The sequence below is a fragment of the Hippopotamus amphibius genome, chromosome X, assembly GCF_030028045.1.
Source record: "Hippopotamus amphibius kiboko isolate mHipAmp2 chromosome X, mHipAmp2.hap2, whole genome shotgun sequence".
NCBI classification, from domain to species: domain Eukaryota; kingdom Metazoa; phylum Chordata; class Mammalia; order Artiodactyla; family Hippopotamidae; genus Hippopotamus; species Hippopotamus amphibius.
Window position 1 is genome coordinate 116,358,322 of NC_080203.1, and position 22,916 is coordinate 116,381,237.

Genomic DNA, 22,916 nt, shown 5'->3' on the forward strand with positions numbered 1-22,916 from the left:
TGGAAGATGAATGTATGGAAACAGGACTAGGATTCTCCTTGCCTAGCTCTCCTTAGTCTCCTTCAGTGATTAGGGTCCTTCCTTCAGTCCAAGAGCCACTGCATTGTTTATAGATATCACTCAGCATAATGAGTAACAACAGGGGAGACCTGGAGAAAACTAGACAAAAACAGAAAAGGGAAAAGAAAGGAGTAAAGAGAATGAATTTTGAGATATCCAGGAAAACAAGGTGCATGTAATATGGGTGTAACCCAGTATGCCTTCATCCCAACATCCTCTGAAGATAGATTTCACGGATCTGGTAGCTTATGCTACTTGCTGAAAAATGTTTATAGGATTAGGCAGCAGGTGTTTTTTTGTTGTTTTTGTTTTTTAAGTGTACAATTTGATATTTTTTTCTTATTAGTAATGTATATATGGCAATCCCAATCTCCCAGTTCATCCCCCCAACCCCCCCCAAACCTCCCCCCCCTCCGCTTTCCCCACTTGGTGTCCATATGTTTGTTCTCTACATCTGTGTCTCTATTTCTGCCTTGCAAACTGGTTGATTTCTATCATTTTTCTATATTCCACATATATATGTTACTATATGATATTTGGTTTTCTCTTTCTGACTCACTTCACTCTCTATGACAGTCTCTAGGTCCATCCATGTCTATACAAATGTCCCAATTTCATTCCTTTTTACAGCTGAGTAATATTCCATTGTATATATGTACCACGTCTTCTTTATCCATTCCTCTGTTGATGGACATTTAGGTTGCTTCCACGTCCTGAATGTTGTAAATAGTGCTGCAGTGAACATTGGGGTGCATGTGTCTTTTTGAATGATGGTGTTCTCTGGGCATATGCACAGGAGTAGGATTGCTGGGTCATATGGTAACTCTGTTTTTAGTTTTTCAAGGAACCGCCATACTGTTCTCCATAGTGGCTGTATCAATTTACATTCCCACCAACAGTGCAAGAAGGTTCCCTTTTCTCCACACCCTCTCCAGCATTTACTGTTTGTAGATTTTTTGATGATGCCCATTCTAACTGGTGTGAGGTGATACCTCATTGTACTTTTGATTTGCATTTCTCTAATAATTAGTGATGTTGAGCAGCTTTTCATGTGCCTCTTGGCCATCTTGTATGTCTTCTTTGGAGAAATGCCTATTTAGGTCTTCTGCCCATTTTTTGATTGGGCTGTTTGTTTTTTGATATTGAGCTGCATGAACTGTTTATATATTTCAGAGATTAATCCTTTGTCTGTTGATTCATTTGCAAATATTTTCTCCCATTCTGAGGGTTGTCTTTTCGTCTTACGTATAGTTTCCTTTGCTGTGCAGAAGCTTTCAAGTTTCATGAGGTCCCACTTATTTATTTTTGTTTTTATTTCCATTACTCTAGGAGGTGGGTCGAAAAAGATCTTGCTGTGATTTATGTCAAAGAATGTTCTTCCTATGTTTTCCTCTCAGAGTTTTATAGTGTCTGGCCTTACATGTAGGTCTTTAATCCATTTTGAGTTCATTTTTGTGTATGGTGTTAAGGAGTGTTCTAATTTCATTCTTTGACATGTAGCTGTCCAATTTTCCCAGCACCACTTACTGAAGAGGCTGTCTTTTTTCCATTGCATATTCTTGCCTCCTTTGTCAAAGATAAGGTGCACATATGTGCATGGGTTTATCTCTGGGCTCTCTATTCTGTTCCATTGATCTGTATTTCTCTTTTTGTGCCAGTACCATCTTGTTTTGATTACTGTAGCTTTGCAGTATCGTCTGAAGTCAGGGAGTCTGATTCCTCCTGCTCCACTTTTTCCCCTCAAGATTCCTTTGGTTATTAAGGGTCTTTTGTGTCTCCAAACAAATTTTAGGATATTTTGTTCTAGTTCTGTGAAAAATGCCATTGGTAATGTGATAGGGGTTGCAGTGAATCTGTAGATTGTTTTGGGTAGTAGAATCATTTTCACAATGTTGATTCTTCCAATCCAAGAACATGGTATGTCCCTCCATCCGTTTGTGTCATCTTTGATTTCTTTCATTAATGTCTTATAGTTTTCAGAGTACAGGTCTTTTACCTCCTTAGTTAGGTTTATTCCTAGGTATTTAATTCTTTTTGTTGCAATGGTGAATGGGATTGTTTTGTTAATTTCTCTTTCTGATCTTTCATTGTTAGTACAGAAATGCAAGAGAGTTCTGTGTGTTAATTTTGTATTCTGCAACTTTACCAAATTCATTGATTAGCTCGAGTAGTTTTCTGGTGGCATATTTAGGATTTTCTATGTATAGTATCATGTCATCTGCAAACAGTGACAGTTTTACTTCTTCTTTTACAATTTGGATTCCTTTTATTTCTTTTTCTTCTCTGATAGCTGTGGCAAGGACCTCCAAAACTATGTTGAATAGTAGTGGCGAGAGTGGACATCCTTGTCTTGTTCCTGATCTTAGAGGGAATGCTTTCGGTTTTTCACCATTGAGAATGATGTTTGCTGTGGGTTTGTCATATATGGCCATTATTATGTTGAGGTGGATTCCCTCTATGCCCACCTTCTGGAGAGTTTTTATCATAAATGGGTGTTGAATTTTGTCAAAAGCTTTTTCTGCATCTATTGAGATGATCATGTGGTTTTTATCCTTCAGTTTGTTAATGTGGTGTATCACATTGATTGATTTGCATATATTGAAGAATCCTTGGCAGCAGGTATTTTGATTAAAATCTCCTGAGATCCTATCTCTTTGGACTTTGTTGATCTAAAGCTTTAAATACCACCTTTTAAGCTAGACCTTTGTTCTTTCGAAAACAAAGTGGCCTATGATAAAGTCAAGGCCCCTTTCTTACTAGAATCAGAGGCTTCAGGCACTGGTTAAAATGTATAAAGGACTTGATAGCACCCAGGTTTCCAAACCTTTTCAGCCATTTTGGACACTTGGGCACAAGTCACTGTGCTTTGTCCCAAAGCGCAAATTTTACTTTGACTGGACTTAGAAATAGTCTTTGCACTGGATAATGGACTGATATGTGTTTATAGTTGCACTCTTTCAGGTCAGTACACACAGAGGATGTTGTAATTGATACTGTTGAGGGTACTTTGGGAAGAGTTGTGTAAAGGGTGTTTCCAATGGAGAAATGCCACAATAGAACAGTGGTAGTGGGACAAGTAGACAACTCGCAGTCCCATAGGCTTCCTCAGCACAGCGAAGAGGTATCAGTAAAGCAGAGTAGGATACCAGGTTATGGGGTATACTGATGAAAGGAAGTTTCTACACTGATCAAGGAACTAATGTAGGCAGAGGTGATTGAGAGATCATCCCCTTCCTACAGTGGCCTTGAATAACCAGTGCAACAAGCCAGTGGTACACCTTGCTATATCATAACATAAGAACAGTGAGGCAGCAGTCCTCCTTGTACCTGCCCTGCTCTTCCAGATATCATAACAGTCGTGGAGTCCATTGTACAGACTGAAGGACCTGGTATGAAGTAGTAGATGTATTAATGCTTTAGATCTTACCGTAATCAGAGATTCAAAGCATATTTGCCCTCGTGAGGCTTATATACATTCACGGTGCTGTTCAGTGGGGCAGTAATCCTCCTTGAACCTGAACTTCCAGAAATTATAATGATCACAGAGTTCATTCTGTAGACTGGAGGCCACGTTCATGGTGGTTTACATAGCAATGCTTTCTTAAGAGGCTTCTGCCTCCTTGGGATCAGAGCCACTTTACCTTACTGGACTCAGATTAAAACCCATGTTCATCATTTGCCCCAAGATGATGTAAAAATTGCCAATGATGTCCCACATATGTCTAACTCTAGCAAAACATGTGGGTTGATACCCAGAAAATAATTCCTGGGTTCTTTCAAGTGAGACAGATGTCCTTAATATATCTATAAATGAAATCTGGCAGTGCATATGATAACCTTATTTCCTACTGCATGCAATTCATACTTCATATGGGACTGTTTCTCGGCCCATGACATAAGATTATTCTAAAAGCATGCATGTTGGCCAAATTCTCCAATCAGTGGTATAGACCACCTTCCCACACAGCACAGTCACCTGTGCAGAGCAGGTTTTGAGAAAGTGTCAATTGTTAGTCACTTTTTCTAGTCTGATTTGTATATAGACTAGAATCCGTGTAAAACAATCTGGCCACCTGGCAACGGCACCTTGTGGAATTAGCTCCTGGCAGTGCCTTCAAACTGCCACTTGATATATCCCGTTTGACAGACTAGTGCTGCCTTTTTAGTGTAGGACATTGAGAGAGCAACAAAGCAAGAGAAGTTGTACAAATTTAAATTCATGAGAATGTGACGTGATACACATGAGAATTCAAACAATATAAATATTGCCCAAGAAACATCCATTTTATAGTGAAAGTAGTATATCCACAAAAGAAGTAAACCATGAATTACTGGTGTCTAAGAGGTACTGAGAAAAAGTGTCCAACCACCCTCCAAGATGGGGCTGTATTAGATGCAACGTGTGTGTCACCTCATCTTCCTGGGACAGCTTCAGTACACCCAGGTTCCTGAAGAAGCCTGCATGGGATTCCTGGTCACATCCACTAAGTTAATGGCTAGTGGGGTATGGTTGGAAGTGGAGGTCACATGACCACAGAGAACATTGCTTGCACCTGTTCACGGACAGAAGGGAATGCTGCTCAATGTGTGGGTCTGGGCTGTGGTGCTTGTCTGAAAGCATCCTCCTCCCCCAAGTGTACATCATTCATTTTTTTTTTCAGTTCCAAACACTACAGTTTATTACACAGAAAGTAATGACTCTCAATATGAAAATGAGGGCATTGAAGCAATCCACTGTGACAGTATTTCAGCTGTGGACAAAAGCACCTTTAAAGGCGATCTCTGGAAAATCTCTAGCAAAAAGGTTTAAAACAGGACTGCATCCTGCAATACAATTCTATGCAGCTAGAAGTCGTCACAAGGGGAAGCGATAAACAAATGAAAGAAAATTTCCAAACTACTTATAGTTAAGAACAATTTAACTTGTTCTAGTTGCTAAGGGGGCATATTTAAAATGTAAATAAAATAAGTAAAAAGCAATGTACCTTTTAAGACTAAAGAGATTACAAAGGATGTTAATTCTCTTTAAGTTATCATGTTAAGAAAACATGATGGAATCAGACAGATAATTGAAAAAGTACTTACAGTTGTCAAGATATCTTCATCCCCAAATGGTCTAAGAGGACATTAATGGGTAAGTATTTTGTTTCAGATAAATATTTTTACAAAATGTGCTTTCAAAGTCCCCCCCAGAGTCCCATCAGCTAAGTCATGTCCCTTTAGAATTAGACTATCAGAGCAGAGTCCCAGGGTCCTAGGAAATGTTCATGGGTCACGAAGGAACGGCCGTTTACTTCCCAGGAATCCGTGTTCACGTTCAGTCACTCGATCTCCGTAGCCAGGCTACTCTGTAGACTCTCCTGTGTGGGACACGTCACCACGGAGTCTGGTGTGGTCAGCTTTAGCCTTCTGCCAGTTTTACTGCAAAATACACTCTCGAATTCCTTTTTAAGAGAATCTCCATGTCTCTCCTGAATATACTTCAGGAAGGCCGTGGTCCACCGCAGGGTCGTTGCCTTATCGGTCTCAGCGTTGCAGAACGGGACTAAAAGATTCAACTCGTCACAAGAGATGCGGATTCTGCGCCTTCTATCTCTCTCCAAGTGGTTGTGCCTCTCCCTGGGCTGGGACCTGCCTCCCTGGGGCCCGCTCTGCATCTGCTCCCCGAGGGTGGCCTGGGACAGCTCCGCCGACGGCCAAGCACCCTGCGCCGCTGTGGAGGCTTCGCCCACGTTCTGAATCTCTCCAAGGGCTCTTCGCTCTATGTGCGTGTCCAACTGACATATGCTGCTCCGATTCCTCTTATTTATTGCTTGTTTACATAGCGCTTCTTCTCCGACTTTAATCCAAACCTGCTCCGGCAAAGCTTTGTTTCTACCACCCAAAGTCTGTTTAGTGGATTCAGTTTCTTGCTGATAACAGAAAGAAAATGCTCTCGGCAATCCAATATTCTGATGCTTGGCAGCTTCGAGTATAGAACATGAGTTACTAGAACTCTGTGTTTGGGAAAGATTAGAACTTCCACTAGTAGAGCAAGCACTGGTAGTGAACAGAGGGTATGTAAACTGCAAAGCGGTTGTTGCAGCAGCAGTTTTGTTTTTCCCTAATGTTGTACATTTGTTTTGCTGCTGATGAAGAGGCACATTCATTAACTCGGATGGATGGCCAATAAGAGTTACCAAATTGCTGAGCGCCACGCCGGGTTCCGGGGGCTCCGCGCCGCGCGGGCCGGGCGGGGGCTCGGCGGGGATGCTGTTGAAGCGGTCCTCCAGGCAGTCGCGCACGGCCGGCTTGGCCCGCGCCTCGGGCGCGCCCTCCGCGTTCTCCTTGCCAGCGCCCTCGGGCGCCCGGGGCCGGGGCGCGCCGGGGCCCGGGCCGTTAGCGCCCGGCGTCCGCTCCGCGGCGGCGGCCGCGCCCGCCTCACTCAGCAGCATGCTGTGCAGCTCCTGCACGTCGACGGCGCCCAGGCACGGGCGGGCGCCCGCGAAGCCGCCGTCGGCCAGCGCGGGGGGGCACAGCGCGGGGTACACGGGTGGCGCGCCCCCCGCTGCCGCCGCCGCCGCCAGGAAGGCCGAGCTGAGGCGCGTCTCGAGCTCGCCGTCGGCCGCCGCCGCCTCCGCCGCCGCCTCCGCCTCCGCCTCCATGTGCGAGCAGAGGATGTGCTGCAGCTGCGTGTACTCCATCTCCGTCATCTCCACCAGGCTCAGGTCGGCCGTCGTGAAGCTCAGCCCCGCCTCGTCCAGCGCCGCGTCCGTGCCCTCGGGGCCCTCCGGCCCGCCCGCCTGCGGCGGCTCCCGCGGCCCGGGGCCCGACATGGCAGCGCCAACGGCTGGGAGCGCGCGGCCGGCCGGCGGGGCGGGGCCGGGCGGGCGGGCGGGGGCGTGGAAACCGCGGGCCGCAGCGCGCCTGCGCCGCCCGCAACGGCAGCCCCCCATCATTCATTTTTGACTGATGCTTGGGTATGCATCCATGTGTGGACAGTGGGCACTGGTGCCTGGCAGAGGGATGCCCAGATGATCAAGTCTCAGCCTCTGTAGTGGCACACATGATCAGCTGATTGCACAAGATGCGTACCTCCTTTTCATGCCCCATGCGTATAGGTAAGGACAGTTTGAAGATGAAAATCAATGGAATCGACAGGGTCATCAGATCTGCACTGCCCAGGTTAAGACTATGTCTGCCCAGATAAACTTGGCACAAAAAATGGTAATTCACGTACAAATTAGGCCTTGTCCCTAAAACAATTCCTAGTGATTCCAGCACATGAGGCCAAGGAAGCCTGGCAAATGTGCCCAGAGTGCCAGCTGCACAGTCGAGTAGAGAGGGGATCTCCAGTTCCCATACAGAGGTGTGCCAGACCAGGCACTCTGCCCTCCTCTCAGGGGGACCACGGGCATGGACAGCAGTAGATCCCTTTTCTGACTATTGCCCTGACAATCCCATGCACATCAGATGGGGGATCTATACAAGGAGTGTTAACTGGACTGTGTATGTTCTTCTTTTTCTTTTTTCTTCCATTTGCCAGTGAGACCTAATCAAGCAAATGGTGTCACTTTTATGGCAAAAACTACCCAGTAGTGGGGAACTCCATGGGACGTTTGCTAGACTATTCATACCACATGTCATTTCCAGGCAACAAGTGCCAGTGAAGGATGGTTTGGATTCTTGAAGAAAAAACATTAAGAGAAGTGGAAAAGCCATGCTCAGCTCTTAGTGGAGCATACACTAAAGAAAGTCAGATTGGGCTCTAAATGTGGCGTTTCCTTAGCAGGTTCCTCTCAATGAAATAGAAAGTGTCATTATTAGGAAGGAAACACAGATTACAGGCAGGTAGAAAATGCTTACCACTCTGTCAGTTCTGTGCAAAATATCTTCCTTCTTCCACTTCACTTTTCATTTTCTGAGGCTGTCAGTGGGTCAGTGCCAGCTAAGGATTTGGTAGGATATTAAAGTACTTACCTTAGAATATGGAGTCCTTGGTATTTATCATTTTAGTTTTTGGAGCTTCTCCAAACACTTATATTGACATCATTTTGCTTTCAAAATCTTTTACAAGGCAGGCTTGCAGGGGTGTGTTTGACCCAGAGCATCTTCTCCCACCGTGCCCTTAATTGTAGGAACCGTGGGTACATTTCTTATCCACTGTAAATATTTCAAATTGGGGGGAAGCCAGTATCCTTTCATCCCATCATTCTGTGACTTGTCAGGGTTCATGCACGTTTGTTGACTCCCTTCTGCTCTCTCCTGACTGGGACCACTCTGGTTGTTCTCAGAAGGAATTTTTATACTGTATTATTATCTCCAGTGCAACTCTGTCCCTTAACATTCACACCTGGCTGTGTAGGTGTGTGGGTTTCCTGGTATATTTATAGGCCCCTGAGAAAGAGTTGGCATTCTTTGGTTTTTGAATGCACAGTAGCTCAGGAGGCTGGTTAGTCCCAGCTTGCCAGCGTGGGCAGTCCTCTATTTTGGCAAACAAAAGTTTCCCAATTTTTGCTCAGTTTTTTTTTTTGTTTTGACACGACGTTCTGGGCTTGCAGCTGCCTCTGGCTCAGCCTCAGGCCTGGCAGGTGCCCAGGTTTGCGTGTCAGGCACGACGAGACTGTGTCTGTCTGCTCTGGCTCTGGCCCGGTCCTCTGTGTGCCTCTCTTGGGGCAGTTCCAGCCCCACGTGTGGAGTTCACTTGCCCGAGTCAGATACTTCTTCATGTGTTTCCCAGCACCAGTGGGGATAAGACCAGCTTTCCAAAGCTGCTTGCCATTTGCTTGGATCAAAACTCAGGTAGCCTTCAGGTCCCTCTCATGAAAGTGGAGGGGAGGCCCGGAGGCCCGCCGCATGCCTTTCTGCAAGTCCACATGTGGATCGTGGAGAACACAGCCTTTTTCTTGCTGGTGATGGGGTGCAGTTTGCCACGATTTGAACAATACTGAGCCTAAGGGGACGCGCTCATGGGCACATTTTTAACTTCCTAAAGGGGCCTCGGGCCTTGGGCTACTGCCCCACCCTGTGCCTTTCTTCTGAACTGCCATAGTGTCCCCTTGAGCCCCTGAATTGTTGAGTCTCACCCTCTGGTGGTGATTCCGGCCCTCCTGTGCCTCTCCTCTGTGCTTTCCTTTTAAGAAAATCTCAGTACACGCACTTTCATTGGGTTCTCATGTTGACCACAGAAAACATAGAACGTTCTCTGCATGTGGCAGAAGTACGGTTCGCTTACAAGCCATATGTTCATGTATCTTCTGCTCGAATATGTACAGCCCTAGATTCTTGACTTCATTTGCATGAGTTGTACTAGTCCTGGTGTCCCCCGCTCCAGCAGACTTAAGTTCAGTTTTCTGAAGCTCTTTGTCATTTGCCCTGGTCAAGGACACAGGGGGAAGTAATCTTTGTCCCTCCCTCGTGAAGTTCTAGAAAATGCCCCCTCAGTCTTTCTCAGAGTCCTCATGCGATCTTGGAATAGCCATCCTGTCTTATGTAGCTGCTGGAGGTGCAGTTCTCTCCCAAGTCAGCCTCTTTTTGTTTCCAGTGGCAGGGGAAGCCCCAGCCCTAGTTTTTCTTTTATGTGAGTCAGGCATTAGGCTGTGTGTTGCTGTCCGTCCAGGGAACACAGCTAAAGCTTTCTGCAATGGTACGTTTGGGTCAGTGGTTGCAGTCCTCGTCCCTCATGGGGCAGTTTTCTCGTCCCTCACAGAGTCTGTAGAGACATGGGCATGTCTGCCCTGCCTTTGCCTGAGTACAGAGCTGCAGAATAGAAAACCACTTAACTGTAGTCTACAGATGCGTCCTCCACAAGGGGGTGTCCTGCAACTTGCATTGAGGTCACTTGCCCCGTTTGGTTACTCTGTTGTCTTTTTTTGGTGGGTAGGGCGTGGATCCTGGGGAGCTGGCGTTTTTGCCTTATTCTTATTTTTGTGGTCCCTTTAAGTATTAAAGTGTCAAAATATAAAAAGGCTTTTTATAGTTTTATGTTTTAAATAAGTTGGGCCTTTTCCTGGGCCTTGTATGTCTCTGTGCTTTCAGTGACAACTTTGGCACTGAATGTGTGGTTAATAAAGTTACAAAGCCCCCCTTTTTAGACAAGAGACCACGCTGGCCTGGTTAGTGCCTAATTAGATTCCCCAGCATCTGTTGGCACATGGTGTGCTAAGTGGTGGATGAAAGGGGCGACAGAGTCCCCCCACTAGGGGACTGTGTGTTCCAGGTTAAGATGGATAAAGTATCTGTGAATTCGTGGCATGTGGGAATACCTCGGCAGAGTCATTGGTTGAGATGAAACTCTCCTGACCTGGTCTTAGAACAAGGAGAAATAGAGTTCTCTGCATCAGTAGAGCAGTGCAGGCCACATTCTGAGAGATACAGCTCTCCTGGATCTGGTAGCATACCCTTGTCTACAAGGTGGGTAATCGGGGAGCATAACGGTCTTCCCACCGTCCCACCTCTTTGAAGGTGTGTAGGCCAGGTTGGTAGTAAGATAGATTCTTTGGCATCAATAATATATGCTTCCATTTGAATAAAGGTGGGAGGGTTAGGTAGCAAGAGTTAGAATTGAAATAACCTAATTGGTGCCTAGTTCTTGAGAAAAGAGTCTTTGTACCATGGAGTGGACTAAAGTATGAGCAGCCCGGGCTTACTGGTGTCTGTTGTTCTCCCTGTGTTTCTTCCCCTCTTTTCCTTGGGCTTCTAATTGAGGAAAGTAGAAGTACTGTTGGAAGCTTGTGTTGTAGTGTCTGTATGAAAATATCTATGGTTTGTGTTTCCAAAGAATCTGTCTGAATGCCGCTGAGAGAAGTTACAGTGAAAAGGTGAAAAATTAAAAGTTACTATTTCGCTAAGATGCCTACAAGCTACTTACTGTTTGTACTCTGTAATAATGTGTCATTGACGTTGACACATATCCTTTTTTGAATTTTGAATGTTTATAGCATATCAAAAAGAGTTCCTCTGATGTCCGAAGTTTTCACAGTTCATGTTGTCTCGTTGATTGGCAAGGGAAAGGTGTTATTCTCTATGGCCGTGATTGCCCACCAGAAGGGAGACATACAATTCCTAACAAAATTGAGGGCAATGTGATTTCACACACGGGTAGTCAAAGAACAACTTCTGTCTTCTGTGTACTCTAGTGTCCTACACTCCTGAGACAACAGTTGTGTCTACTACAAAACTGCTGTGAAAATGGTCTCTCTCTGAGGCAGCACTACATGGGACTTTGCCACACCTGATTTTGCCAAATTGACTTTATGAATTTTAAGCTCCCTCTTCCTGGAGGCAGACTGATAAGGACACAAAATCCCTTTGCATAAATACAGGTGAGACCCAGAAGGTTGCCTGTCCAGGTATGGAACAGGATCTGAGGGACAGGAGCCAACCTCATCGATAAAATATTTGGTGACAAGGGATAGGTGGTTGTGTCAAAATGTACTAAGTTCTGCTCCTAAAGTGAGTTGGAAAGAAGTGATATTGAGGATGGAATTGGGTAAAAGCCCAGTGAGGTTATAGAGGTTTCCTTCTTGACTAACAGATGAGGGACCCTGCCAGTTATCTGGAGGATGGGGATGACCATCTCATTCTCTGTCACTGACCCCATGTTACAAGCCAATTTGGCCATGACCACGTTGCTCTTAACAGGTGATGGATCAAGAGGACTTAGACCCTATTGTGATATCTGTGCGATTCTGACTGATTTTCATCTGACACATTCAGTACCACCTTTCTACTCAGACTCTTCAGTTTTCAAGAGCAAACAGGTCTAAGGCAAGGTCGTGGCCCCTCCTTCTCTATTTGAGGCTTTATGTACTAGTCAAGGTGTTTTGGGGACTTGGTGACACTTGAAGTTGTCACACTTTTCAGCCCTTATGGACACTGGGGCACAAGTCACTGTGGTGCCTATGTGCCTAGAATCCTCTGTGGGCTCAGCTGAAAATTTACTATGGATGTGGAAATAAGTCTAAAATTGGACTACGGACTGATGTGCATTTATGGGAAGGCTCTTTTAGGCCAATGTACACAAGATGCTATAACTGATACTGCTGAATGGATTCTAGGAAGAGTTGTATTAAGAATGTATAATTCTTCTCTAAATGTTTGATAGAATTCACCTGTGAAGCCATCTGGCCCTGGGCTTTTGTTTGTTGGGATATTTTTGATCACAGTCTCAATTTCAGTACTTGTGATTGGTCTGTTCATATTTTCTGTTTCTTCCTGGTTCAGGAAGATGATGAAGGAAATCAAAAATGATACAGAGATGGAGGGCCATACCATGTTCTGGGATTGGAAGAATCCACATTGTGAAAATGACTATACTACCCAAAGCAATTTAGAGATTCAACACAATCCCTATCAAATTACCAATGGCATTTTTCACAGAACTAGAACAAGAAATTTTACAATTTGTATGGAAATGCAAAAGACCCCAAATAGCCAAAGCAATCTTGAGAAGGAAAGATGGAGCTGGTGGAGTCAGGCTCCCTGACTTCAAACTATACTACAAGGCCACAGTGATTAAGACAGTATGGTACTGGCACAAAAACAGAAAGGAAGATCAGTGGAACAGAATAGAGAGCCCAGAGATAAACCCATACACATATGGGCACCTTATCTTTGACAAAGGAGGCAAGAATATACAATGGAGAAAAGACAGCCTTTTCAATAAGTGTTGCTGGGAAAATTGGACAGCTGCATGTCAAAGAATGAAATTAGAACATTTCCTGACACCATACACAAAAATAAACTCAAAATGGATGAAAGACCTACATGTAAGGCCAGACACTATAAAACTCCTAGAGGAAAACATAGGCAGAACCCTCTATGACATACATCAAAGCAAGATTCTTTGTGACCCACCTCCTAGAATAAGGGAAATCAAATCAAAACCAAACAAATGGGAGGTAATGAAACTTAAAAGCTTGTGCACAGCCACAGAAACCATAAACAAGACAAGAAGACACTCCTCAGAATGGGAGAAAATACTTTCCAATGAAGCAACAGACAAAGGATTAATCTCCAATATATACAAGCAGCTCATGCAGCTTCATACCAAAAAAGCAAATAACCCAATCCACAAATGGGCAGAAGACCTAAATAGACATTTCTCCAGAGAAGACATGCAGATGGCTAACAAACACATGAAAAGATGCTCCACATCACTAATCATTAGAGAAATGCAAGTCAAAGCCACAATGAGGTATCACCTCACACCAGTCAGAATGGCCATCATCCAAAAATCTAGAAACAATAAATGCTGGAGAGGGTGTGGAGAAAAGGGAACCCTCTTGCACTGTTGGTGGGAATGTAAGTTGGTACAGCCACTATGGAAAACAGTTTGGAGGTTCCTTAAAAAACTACAAATAGAACTATCATATGATTCAGTAATCCCCCTCCTGGGCATATACCCAGAGAAAACCATAATTCAAAAAGAAACATGTACCATAATGCTCACTGCAGCACTATTTACAATAGCCAGGACATGGTAGCAACCTACATGTCCATCAACAGATGAATGAATAAAGAAGATGTGGTATATATATACAATGGAATATTGCTCATCCATAAAAAGGAATGAAATGGAGGTGTTTGTTATGAGGTGGATAGACCTAGAGTCTGTCATACAGTGAAGTCAGCCAGAAAGAGAAAAAAAAAATACTGTATGCTAACTCATATATACGGAATCTAAAAAAAAAAAAAAATGGTACTGATGAACCCAGTGACAGGGCAAGAATAAGGATGCAGATGCAGAGAATGGACTGGAGGACACTGGATTGTGGAGGTGGGGGCAAAAGTGAAGCTGGGACGAAGTGAGAGAGTAGCATAGGCATATATACACTACCAACTGTAAAATAGATAGCTAGTGGGTCGTTGCTGTATGACAAAGGGAGATCAACTCGATGATGGGTGATGCTTTAGAGGCCCAGGACAGGGAGTGTGGGAGGGAGTCATGGGAGGTAGGGGATATGGGGATATATGTATAAATACAGCTGATTCACTTTGGTGTACCTCAAAAGCTGGTACAAGAGTGTAAAGCAATTATATTCCAATAAAATCTTAAAAAAAAAGAAAAAATGGTTGAGAACTTCCCAAATCTGGGTAGAGATTTAGACATCCAAATTTTTGACGTTAATTGGTCACCTTCAAATTTTAGTTGAAATCAAAATTTCTTCAAGTCACATTATAATGCACCTAAAATAAGAGCAAAGAGAAATTTAAAGGCAACGAGAAAAACAAATTCTCTCATTTAAAGCAACCCTTATAAGGGAACCAGCAGATTTCTCAGCAAAAACCTTGCAGGCCAGGAGAGAGTGAGATGATATATTCATAGTGCTGAAAGAAAAAATCTGCCAAACTGAGAATATTTAAGCAGTAAAATTGCCCTTCAGAAATCAAGGTGAGATAAAGACTTTCTCAAACAAACAAAAGTTGAGGGAGGGACTTCCCTGGCAGTCCAGTGGTTAAGACTCTATGCTCCCAATGCAAGGGGCAGAGCTTCAGTTCCTGGTCAAGGAACTAAGATCCTGCATGCTGTGCAGCACAACCTAAAAAAAAAAAGTTGAGGGAGTTCAACACCACTAGCCTTGCCTTACAAGAAATGCTGAAAGGAGTTTTGCAAGCCGAAATGAAAGGATAATAATGAGAAACATGAAAGCATAAAAAAAATACAACACACTAGTAAACATACATATATAGTCAAATTTAGAATACTCTAATACTATAATATGGTTATGTGTTAAGCACTTAACTCTAGTATAAATGTTAAAGGGGAGGAGTATTAAAAATAGCTATAGCTACAGTGATTTCCATAATGGATACACAATATAAGAAGATATAAATTGTTATATCAAAAACATAAAATATGAGAAGGGGAGTGAAAGTGCAGAGTTTTTATATGCAATCAGAATTTAGTTGAGATAAGCTTAAAATTGACTGCTTTTTCTGTAAGACGTTTCAAGTAAGCCTCAGGGTAACCACAAAACAAAAACCTATAGTAGACACATACAAGATAAAGAAAAGGGAATCAAAGGAGACCACTATGGGAAATCATCATTTCACAAAGGAATATAGCAAGAGAGGAAGAAAGAAACTGCAAAGCAGAAAGCAATTAACAATATGACAATAGTAAGTTCTTACTTATCAATAATTATTTTATTTTTTAAAAACTTAGTTAATGTATCAGCTGCATTGTATCTTCATTGCTTCGTGCAGGCTTTCTCTCTCTAGTTGCAGCGAGTGGGGGCTATTCTTCATTGTGGTGCGAGGGCTTCTCATTGCATTGGCTTCTCATTGTGGAGCATGAGTTCTAGAGTGCATCGGCTTCAGTAGCTGTGGCTCGCCGGCTCTAGAGCGCAGGCTCAGTAGTTGTGGCACATGGGCTTAATTACTCTGCAGCATGTCGGATCTTCCCGGACGAGGGATCAAACCTGTGTCCCTTGCATTGGCAGGTGGATTCTTAACCAGTGCACCACCAGGGAAGTCCCAATAATTAAATGTAAATGGATTCAATTCTCCAGTCAAAAGAAATACAGTGACTGAATGGGTTAAAAAAACAAGGCTCAACTATATGCCACCTACAAGAAAGTCACTTCAGCTTCAAGTGCCCAAATAGGTTAAAAGTGAATTGATGGAAAAAGATAGTCCATGCAAATGGAAACCAAAAAACAGCAAACATACCTATACTTATATCACACAAATAGACTTTAAGTCTAAAACTGTAACAAGAGACAAAGAAGATTATTATATAATTTTAAAGGGTTGAATTCATCAAGAGGATAAAACAATTGTAAATATTTATGTACCCAACATTGGGGGACCTAAATATATTAAGCAAATACTAACAGATCTGAAGGGAATAATAGAAGACAACAATAATAGCAGGAGAGTCAATACTTGGAACAATGGTTAGATCACCAGACAGAATATCAATAAGGTAACATCAGATTTGAACTATGTTTAGATCAAATAGACTTAACGGACACATACAGAACATTCCATTCAAAAGTAGCAGAATACACATTCTTCTCATGTACACAAAGAACATTCTCCAGAATAGATCATGTTTTCTGTCACAAAATAAGTCTGAACCATTTTTAAAAGATTTAAATTATACCAAGTATCTTTTCTGAAAACAATGGTATGAAACTAGAAATCGACAACAGGAGGAAAAATGGAAAATTCATGAATATATGGAAATTAAACAACACACTCCTAAACAACCAGTGGGTCAAAGAATAAATCAAAAGGGAAATCAAAAGTTATCTTGAAACAAAAGGAAATGAAAGCAACATACCAAAACTTATGGGATGCAGCAGAAGTGGTGTGAAGAGGGAAGATGATAGCAATAAATGCCTATATTAAAAAATGAGGAATATCTCTAATAAACAACCTTACTTTACATCTTCAGGAATTAGAAAAAGAGCAAACTAAGACCAAAGTTGGCAGAATGAAGGGGATAACAAAGATCAGAGCAGAAATAAATGAAACAGAGAATACAAAAACAATAGAAAAGTTCATTGAAACTGAGTTGATTTTTTGGAAAAAAAATGAACAAAATTGACAAACCTTCAGCTAGACTTAAAAAGGAAAACAGAGAGGACTCAAAATTATAAACGAAACAGGAGACATTACAACCAATACCACAGAAATACAAATGATAGTAAGAGATTAGTATGAACAATTATACGCTAACAAATTTGAAAACCTACAAGATATGGATAAATTCTTAGAAACATACAACCTACCAAGTCTGAATAATGAAAAAATAGAAAATATAAACAGACCAATAACAAGTAAGGAGAGTGAATCAATAATAAAACTTTCCAACAAAGAAAAGCCCAGGACCTGATGGCTTCATAGAAGAATTCAACCAAATATTTAAAGAAGAATTAGTATCATCTTTCTCAGACTCTTCTAAAAAATTGAGAAGGAGGCAACCCTCTCAAACTTGTTTTACCACTCCAGCATTACCCTGCTACCAAAGCCACAGAAGGATACTACAAGAAAGGGCCAATATTGCTGATGAATACAGATGCAAAAAATCTCAACAAAGTACTAGCAAACCAAATTTAGTAGCACAATAGAAGCACAGAAGAAGGAAATCCTGCCACTTGTGACAACATGGATGAACCTGAAGGGCTTTATGCTAAGTCAAATAAGCAAGACAGGGAAAGACAAATACTGTGTGATCTCAATCATATGTGGACTACAGAGATGTCAAAATCATAAAAATAGTAATTTGATGGTTATGAGGGGTGGGGAAAATGGGGAGATATTGGTTAAAGGGTTCAAATCTTTAGTTAGAAGATGAAAAAGTTTTAGGAATCTAAGCTATAGTATGGTGACTGTAGTTAATAATAGTGTAATGTATACTTGGAAGCTGCTATGAGAGTAAACCTTAAATGTTGTCACCATAACAATAACAACAGAATGGTAATTATTTGAGGTAAAGGACATGTTAATTAACCTTGTGGTAAACATTTTGCAGTATATGCATGTATCAAATCATTACATTGTATACCTTAAACTTACACAATGTTACATGTCAATTTTGTCTCAATAAAGCTGGGGAAAATTTTTTTAATACATTTAACTTTTTTTTTTTTTTTGCCATTTTTAAAAAAATTTTTTTGGGGGGTACACCAAGTTCAATCAACTGTTTTTATGCACATATCCCCATATTCCCTCCCTTCCTTGACTCCCCCCCCGTGGAGTCCCCCCCACCCTCCCTGCCCCAGTCCTCTAAGGCATCTTCCATCCTTGAGTTGGACTCCCTTTGTTATACAACTTCCCACTGACTATCTGTTTTACAGTTGGTAGTATATATATGTCTGTGCTACGCTCTCGCTTCGTCTCAGCTTCCCCTTCACCCCCCGCCCCCTCCAATACATTTAACTTTTAAATTTAAAGTTTGATTTAATTTATGCCATTGTCTGTGTTTCAAGGTTGAAGCCCCTGATTATTTATGTCCTGGATTTTACAGTTTTTTACAAGGTTAAAAAAAGAGTTTGATTTTTGAGGACAGTTTCCAACCTGGGAAAACCTTATATACTCTTTTTAATGATCAAGGCCAGAAGAGATTAGGAGATTTGTTCATGTTTTTACCCCAGGGAACATCTTTTCATAGCAGAAGGCAGGAAATTAAAACTCTTTAGGCACATTGAACTTGGCTAAAATGTTATGGGAAAATTTCAGGTAAGATGAGATAATTTGGGGCTAGGAAGGAGAGAGGAATTGAGGATAGCATCATTTTCTTTCCTCCACTTTGGGACCAAATACATTGGCTTCTTTTTTCCTTCTTTCTCCTCCCACCCTCTGCTGATCCCTTTGGGACAGTTTTGCATTAAGTTCAATGTGAGTGTCTATAAGAGGAAAGAAAATTTTCATTTACTCTCTTACGACTGGTAAATGTGTCTACAGATTAAACTGACAAAAGACAGTTTAACAGGACAAAAAAGTCAGAATTTATTTATACATGCAACATGTGTGTATTTGGGGGAAATCAATGATAAGTAACTCAAAGGGATGGTTTTAATTTGGGGCTTATATACCATCTTAGCAAAGGGCACCAAACTGTGAAGTGACTAGACAAGGGAAAGGGTGATTTGGGACTTCACTGGCAGTCCAGTGGTTGGGTCTCCATGCTTCCACTGCTGGTGACACGGGTTCGATCCCTGCTCGGGGAACGGGGATCCCACATGCCATGTAGTGTGGGCAACAACAGCAAACAAACAAAAAAAAATCCCAAACAAACAAAAAAGGAAAAGGTGATTTAGGGTTCTAGAGGTGGTAAACTGTGGCAAGGCAACTAGGAAATGTATGGTAGATAAGGGTTGTTTAGTAAAGTTTGATGTGCAAATAAGAGTCATTTTCTTTCTGGTACAAGCGATGGGAACACCTTTACAAGTGAAGATTTATGCATGGTACCTTTGCAAATGGAAATTTATATCCTGCTTTTAGGTAGAAAGGGGCAAGGCAGAGAGTTCCTCCTGTGTCTGCTATTTCTTAAGAGGCTTCAGCTCAAAATATCCTTATGCTAAAGTGGCATCTTTTGGGGTGGCATTTTGATCCCCTTCACCATATTTCTCTGTTTTTTTCTTTGTCTACAGTTTTAATTTGCAGATGGAAGGAATTAGATGACAGTGAAATTGAAGGGGAGACATATGGGAAACTGTCTAGAGCATCACCTGTTATAAATCAATTCTGAAGTAACAGTTTCCTCAAGTCTCCTCTGATGTGAGTAGTCAGTAAAAACATATCTAGTTATTCATAGTTTTATGTAACTTTCAAATAACTTTTAATTTTAAATAGTATACTGCTGGCCAGGTTTTTTGTTTTTGTTTTTGTTTTTAGCATCTTAAGAGCATTGTAATTCTGAAGCTAAGTACAGCATCTGGTTTAGTGCCTATCTCCTTTTCTCAGGTGCTTACCCAGGCAATCAGAGGAAAGGAGAGAAACTGAGTAAAAATACTGCTCAATAAGTTGGACTTGGAAGATAAATTGGTAGTGAATAGATTAAGCCTTTTAGACAGAAGTCACCTGGAAACAATTGACTTAATCCACTTAAACATGAACTTTCCCTGCTTGTTAAATTAAAGGACTATCCGGAGAAGATGTGGTGTGTATATACACGTGTGTACACTCACACACACACAGACACACACACAGACACACACACACTGGAATATTAGTCCTAAAAAAGAATGAAATAATGCCATTTGCAGCAACATGGATGGACCTAGAGATTATCATGCTAGGCAAAGTCAGTCAGACAAAGACAAATATCATATGACATAGTTTATGTGTGGAATCTTAAAAAAATATACAAATAAACTTATTTACAAAACAGAAATAGACTCATAGACATAGAAAACAAACTTATGGTTATCAAAGGGTAAGGGGGGGCAATAAATTAGGAGTTTGGATTAACATGTACACACTACTATAGATAAACTAGATGACCAACGAGGGCCTACTGAATAGCACAGGGAACTATACTCAATATCTTATAATAACCTGTAATGGAAAAGAATCTGAAAAAAAAAAATATATATATATAAAATACACACACATGCACACACATATGCATATGTGTATGTATGTATGTGTGTGTGTATAGCTGAATCACCGTGCTGTACACCTGCAACTAACACATTGTAAATCAACTATAATTCAATAAAAAAATTAAAGGAGTATCCAAATGGCAGCATGGATTTTTTAAAAACAGTAGTTTGAAATGTAATACGTTAAATTCAGGAGATAACTAACAGTTTTTGTATTACCAGTGACAATTCTGAAAAGGTTATTACCCTACCGCACCACCCCGCTCATCTATTAATCACAAGACAAATAAAGAGCATGCCCTGCTCTTTATTCTGGGATGATATTGGTTTGTAGTTAAGAGTTGTAGGCTATGGATTCACATTTTCTGTGTTCAGAAACTCACTCTATAAATGATCTTTAACAGAAGAAAGTTTAGGTGTTTAGTGGAGTGGATCATTGTCATTGATAGAGCTTTATAGAATCATAGGGATTTGATCAGTGAATATATCTCTTGCTGAATTCTAACAAAATCAAACGCAAAACATGATTTCAGGATGTTTTATTTGGGTCCTTCATCCTGTGGGCCCTTCAAACTTTGGGGTTATTGGACACAGCTATAACCACTGCTTGATTCTCTTTAATGACATATATTGAGTTTGATATAACAATAAAGAGAAAATGCTCAGTATAAGATGAGCAACACATTAGCCCCACAGAACCGCTTGGAACATGTTCTCTAACAGAAGGTGGCTATTACTGGAAGAAGGTGTCGACTAGGCATTCTAGAAAGGCAAAAACTACAGCTATCATAGTTTCCTCTAGATATATCCAGGTAGAGTGAAAAGCTGGAAGAGACCTCAAAAGACCTAAACCAGTGGGCCACAAATCTAGCTGGACATTAGAATCACCTGAGGAGTGTTAAGGATGGTCCTTGCCCAAGATCTATCCCAGAGATATTTGACTGGGGAAGGGCCTGGGCATTCTCCAGGAATTCAGATGTGCAGCCAGGGTTGCACCATTAAAAACCAACTTTTCTGAAATACAGAGAGGTTAAAACAGATTCCCCAAGTCTATGCAACTATATGTGGTGGGGCTGGCGCTAGGCCTGTGCTTTTTCTAAGGTACCATCCTTCATGCTTCATTACCTTGGCAAATTGTATCTCCCTCTCCTCGTCCATCCTCATTCACAATCCTACCTTTTGATTTGACAAAACTGTCTTCTTCTGGCAGTGAAATGGTGTATTTTGGCTTCAAGATGTAAATTATTTCTTACTGACAAGTACTTTTCCTCCAAGGGGAGCATACTTTGCTTACCCTACTTCATAGCACCGTGGGGGTTCCACAGAGATGTTAAGCAACAGGAATTCTTTGGTTGATAAAGGAGGCATTGTATTAAAAGGGCATGACAGCTCTTTGGAAATACTAAGAGAAAACAATTTTAGGAGCCTCCTGAATCTTGTACATTTTGCTTTGGAAATGAATTCTGAGTTCTTGGGGTTTTTCTGGAACACATGACATTTTTAAGATAGAAGTCTTTCAAAAAACTCTATTTTGTAGGACTTGCAGGCTTCTGATAAGCTTTTAAAGAGTGCTATTACAGAGATATTTGTGAGACTGGTAAAGTTTACATGGGGGAAGATGTAGAATTTCCTTTCTAAAATTAATAATTCAGACATATAGAAAAGAGTAGACGAAAATGTAATGAAGAATTGTGTACCAGCCTCTAGTTTTTACAAATCTTAATACTATACTGTAATTATAGTACATCACAATATAATATAATTTGGGATATGAAAACTTTTTACTAGAAAAACTTCAAAAATACACTAAATATATAGGATGCCGACTACTCATGTAGCCTTTTATCCAGCTTTAACACTTATCAATATATTTCCGAACTATTTTTCATCTATTCTCCACCTCCTTTTCTTATATTGCTGAAATATTTTTTAAAAAATCCCACACATCAAGTAGTTTCAGTTGTAAATATTTTGGTATGCATCATGGAGGTTTGCTTGTTTGTTTGTTTATTTCACAGGACCACCATGTCACTATTACACCTGACAGGAATAGTGGAAATTTCTTAATATTGTCTAATACCCAGCCCACAATCAGATTTCCCCAACTTGCTCAAAGTTTTTTTTTAAACTGTTGTTTGGTATAGCAACTTTTTAGTCATCAAACTTTTCAAACATAACCCAGAGTGGAAAGAATGGTGTGATGTAACCAATATTCTATCACCCAACTTCAACCATAAAGAGCTAAAACACTATTGTACACCTCTTCTGTTGCCTGTATTTGGTTTGTTTCATTTCTGAGAATATTTTAAATAATTTATTACATGTAGGTAATATATAATGTAAACAATAAGTGTATGGTATTTGCGTGCTTTGAATTATGCTTGAATACTATTCCTATTGTTTGGCAATATGTCTTTTTCACTTGATATCATATAGTTTTAGGTTCATTTTTAAATGTTCCTTCTGTGGGTGAGTGGTTTTGACTGGGCTCAGCTTTTTGTGCATCAGTTGAGATGATCATGTATTCTTTTTCCTTCATTCTGTTAATGGGGTGTATTACATTGATCAATTTTTGTATGTTGAATCATCTTTGCCTTCCAGCAATAAATCTCGGTTATGGTGTATAATGTTTTTAATATGCTGCTAAATTCAGTTTGCTAGTATTTTCTTGAGGATTTTTGCATCAATATTCATAAGGGCTATTGGTCTGTAGTTTTACTTTCTTATAGTGTCTTTGGCTTAATATCAGGACAATGCTGGCCTTATAGAATCAGTTAGGAAGTGTTTCCTTGTCTTCAGTTTTTTTGACGAGTTGGA

General features: G+C 41.2%; 1 protein-coding gene across 1 annotated transcript in view; it reads right to left on the reverse strand.

Moving 5' to 3' along the window:
* LOC130841269 (transcription factor-like 5 protein) overlaps nt 1-6,908 on the reverse strand; it is a 38,045-nt gene extending 31,137 nt beyond the window's left edge. The window contains exon 1 of the mRNA XM_057717335.1: nt 5,146-6,908. Within this exon, the coding sequence (XP_057573318.1) occupies nt 5,382-6,875 (1,494 nt within the window). The 5' untranslated portion in view covers nt 6,876-6,908 and the 3' untranslated portion in view covers nt 5,146-5,381. The remainder of the gene's footprint in view (nt 1-5,145) is intronic.
* Nucleotides 6,909-22,916: the final 16,008 nt, after the last annotated feature.